This window comes from Alexandromys fortis, unplaced genomic scaffold, assembly GCF_014885135.2.
Source record: "Alexandromys fortis isolate MF-2015 unplaced genomic scaffold, M_Fortis_MF-2015_v1.1 scaffold_288, whole genome shotgun sequence".
Taxonomy (NCBI): domain Eukaryota; kingdom Metazoa; phylum Chordata; class Mammalia; order Rodentia; family Cricetidae; genus Alexandromys; species Alexandromys fortis.
In genome coordinates, this window is record NW_026068171.1 from 641,581 (window position 1) to 644,973 (window position 3,393).

General features: G+C 44.8%; 1 protein-coding gene across 1 annotated transcript; it reads right to left on the reverse strand.

The window, feature by feature from the left end:
- Window positions 1-824: 824 nt before the first annotated feature.
- On the reverse strand, window positions 825-1,832 carry Gpr119 (G protein-coupled receptor 119). Its single transcript, XM_050128368.1, has one exon. It carries the CDS (start codon window positions 1,830-1,832, stop codon window positions 825-827), a length of 1,008 nt encoding a protein of 335 aa, XP_049984325.1.
- Between the last annotated feature and the right edge of the window lie 1,561 nt (window positions 1,833-3,393).

Below are 3,393 nucleotides of genomic sequence, written 5' to 3' on the forward strand. Positions count from 1 at the left end.
TGCTATGTATAATGTGATACGCATTAGGGAAGGCAGGAACTCTGTTTGATGGAAGTCATTGTTGTAGTAAATCACTCAAATAAATAGTTACCGAGAAAAGCACCTGGTCTCCCCAGTGCCGTGCGGTCTTACAGCTATTTACAGGTTTTGAGCATTTGATATATGGTTAGTTTGAACTGAGATTGTCTGTAAAATACACATCTGATTTTAAAGCTTGGTATGAAAGAAGTAATTTTCATATCGATTAAATGTTGAATTAATGTTTTGAATATACTGGGTTAAATAAAGCATCAATATTCATGTTTAAGATGATGGAAATGTTACTGTGATTTGATCAGTAACAGGCCACTTGAAATATCACATTGTACTACATAGCTATGTACAATTAAAATAAGAACTTAGAAATCAAAGCCTGAGACTTAAAAAACTCTATATTGCTTTTGCCTCTTAACATGATTTACTAGAACATTAAAATGTATGCACTTTACATTACATTTCTATTGGACAACTTTCCTCTGCTATAATAAAAACAGAATCTGATATTTTCAGCAGTACGATCCTGGAAGCAAGTACAGCTGTCTAGGAAACAGGCCTATTTCCAAAGAAAAGGAAAGGGTGGAGATTTGCAGGTGCAGAAACTGACTTTGGATGAAAGTCAGGATCCAGCCTCATTTGCCTCATTCTGAGGGTGTGGGATGTGGGAGGTTGGGTGGTCAATTTGCTGAGGCAAGTTCTCTCATTTTGGGATGTAATATATTAATTCTTAGCTGGGATCTAGAATGAGGATGGGAAAGACACTTTAGAAACTTTTCTTTCTTACCATCTTAGCCATCGAGCTCTGGGTGGCTGATAGTGACGATGTGATAGGATCTTTCTCTGGGCCTCTCTGAACCACCATTCTTGACTGAGAGAAGGAAGAGGATTGAGGCAAAGCCCTTCTTCACTCCCAGGGCCATGTGGTAGAGCTGCTGCCGAACCTCCCTCTGCCAATAGGCATAGATGAGTGGGTTGAGCAGGGAGTTGCCAACTCCAAGGAGCCACAGGTACTTTTCCAGCACTTGGTAGAGGCAACACTTCTGGCAGGCCACCTGCACAATACCAGTGATGAGAAAAGGAGACCAGGACAGAGTGAAGCTCCCAATGAGAATACACACAGTACGGACAGCCTTAAAGTCACTGACAGGCCGTGGGGGCCGGCAAGCCCCAGCCATGGCTCCTGCGTGTTCCATCTTTCGGATCTGCTGGCTGTGCACAGAGGCAATCTTGAGCATGTCACAGTAGAAGAAGACAAAGAGGAGCACAGCCGGGAAGAAGCCAGCACAGGAGAGGGTCAGCACAAACCTTGGGTGAAACACCGCAAAGAAGGTGCAGGGCCCATAGTAGGTGGTCTGCTGGAACATGGGGACTCCAAGTGGGAGGAAGCCGATAAGGTAAGATACAAACCACAGTCCTGCAATGCATGCCCCAGCCACAAGCCCGTTCATGATCTGGAAGTAACGGAGGGGCTTCTTAATTGCAAGGTATCTGTCAAAAGCAATCAGCATGACTGTGAGGACAGAGGCAGCTGCGGAAGAAGTGACAAATGCCATCCGAAGGCTACACATGGTCTTCTGTGTGTACTGAGCAGAACTGGAAAGTTGGTCTGTAACGAGCCCCGAGATAGCCACGCCAATCAAGGTATCTGCTACAGCCAGATTCAAGGTGAAGCAAAGACCAACGCCATCATTCTTGTAGATTGAGAGCAGCATCGCCACGACTACTAGTGCATTAACAGCAATGATGAGGACGGTCAGGACGGCAAGGATCACTCCAAATGAGAAAGATGACTCCATGGCTGGAGGTAGCAGGACTTCCACTTATAAGGGCATGCTGAATCCCGAGCTCAGATTCTCATGGGACAGGATAAGATGTGCTGTAGGTTCAGAGCCCCAGCACAGTTCTGGCCCTTACGGGCAGTGCAGCGTGGCAGCATGCCATCTTTGGGTTCCTGATGTCATTAGGATTACTCATCCTCTCCTTTTCGGTCGTCAGCCTCCTGCATTTCTAGCTTTCTGAAGGCAGCAATCTCTGAGCAAATCTGTCCCCTGGCCCTGCGCTAGTCCCTCCCCCTCTACCATCGAAGTTACTAGACAACTCCCAAGTACCTGGTACACACTGTCCATTGGAACCCCCTCCCTTCATTGATGCTTCAAGGGCTATGAAGGGATAGGGACCTTCGTCAAGCCTTCCTGTCTGACAGAAGATTTAATTAGCTCTAATCATACTTTTCTCCCTCCATAGCTTCATATTAAACTTTGATTTCTTCCTAAGCTTCAAGTGCTAGATTAGTAACTAATCTCAGCTTAATTAAACATTTGCTTAATAAATAATTCTCAGTTACTATTATGATTGCTTTTAATCAAGAAAAATGATCGTAATCAGTTGAAGTGAGAAGTGAGGCAAAAGTGAGAGGCTCAGCATCCTTTCTGGGGTGTTACCACATATTTAAGCTTTTTTTTTTAATTCCCATCACTTCAAAGGCCAATTCTCTCAAATAGGATGTACACTTTCCCTGGTTCTTCTCCCTTGGATGTCAATTCATGGATTCAGAAGGACAGTAAAGACAAGGCAAAGAATTGTTAATAGCTACCATTTGGGCTAGAAGGGAGCCAATTTCCCATCTCTAATTGGTGTTTTGTGGGTACGGTGCTGTTTCCATACTGGTGGGCTATGTCTCTGGTTAGTAAGTAATGACTGACAGACTTGTTCATCCTGTAGAGCCCAGGGTGTCTCTGAAAAGAGATGAGTTCAGCATTTGGCAGTGGAATTTTCCAGGGATGGAGCTCATGGGAGTTAGGTCAAAGGGTGAGAGAGTTGCCAGAGCAGATGCGAGGAGTGCAGAGGCCAGCTGTGGAAATCACTCCACTTTAGGTCGTATATCTATTTACTCTGGTACATTATAACTAACCTTTTGCCCCCTGCTGCTCTCATCTTGGATACCAAGAAGAGAGGGGTGGGAAGAAGAGTGGTTAGAAGCTATTTACTTAGTCCAGGTGAAAGCACAAATGGGAAAAGGTTAGCGTTTTAAGTGAGAGAGTGGAGAGCAAGGGGCGGAGTAGCAGCAAATATCAGGATGTTTTGACAGTTGGAGAGGACTTTGGGCAGATGTCTCTCGGGTCAAGGCTCAGAAAAACCCGTGTCATGGGGGCTTGAGAATTTAATCTTCGCTACCTTCGTTTAGGAGGCTGATTTGAATCTGGCCTAACCTTGTACCGGGACTTAATTTGTGTGTTTGTTTCCATGGCTTTTGACTTCCTATGTGAAGTTAAGTTGGATCCTTGCAAGCTCATGTTCAAACTGTGAGGGCATCACAATGACCTTGAAGGCTTAGTACAACTCAGATTCTTGAATATA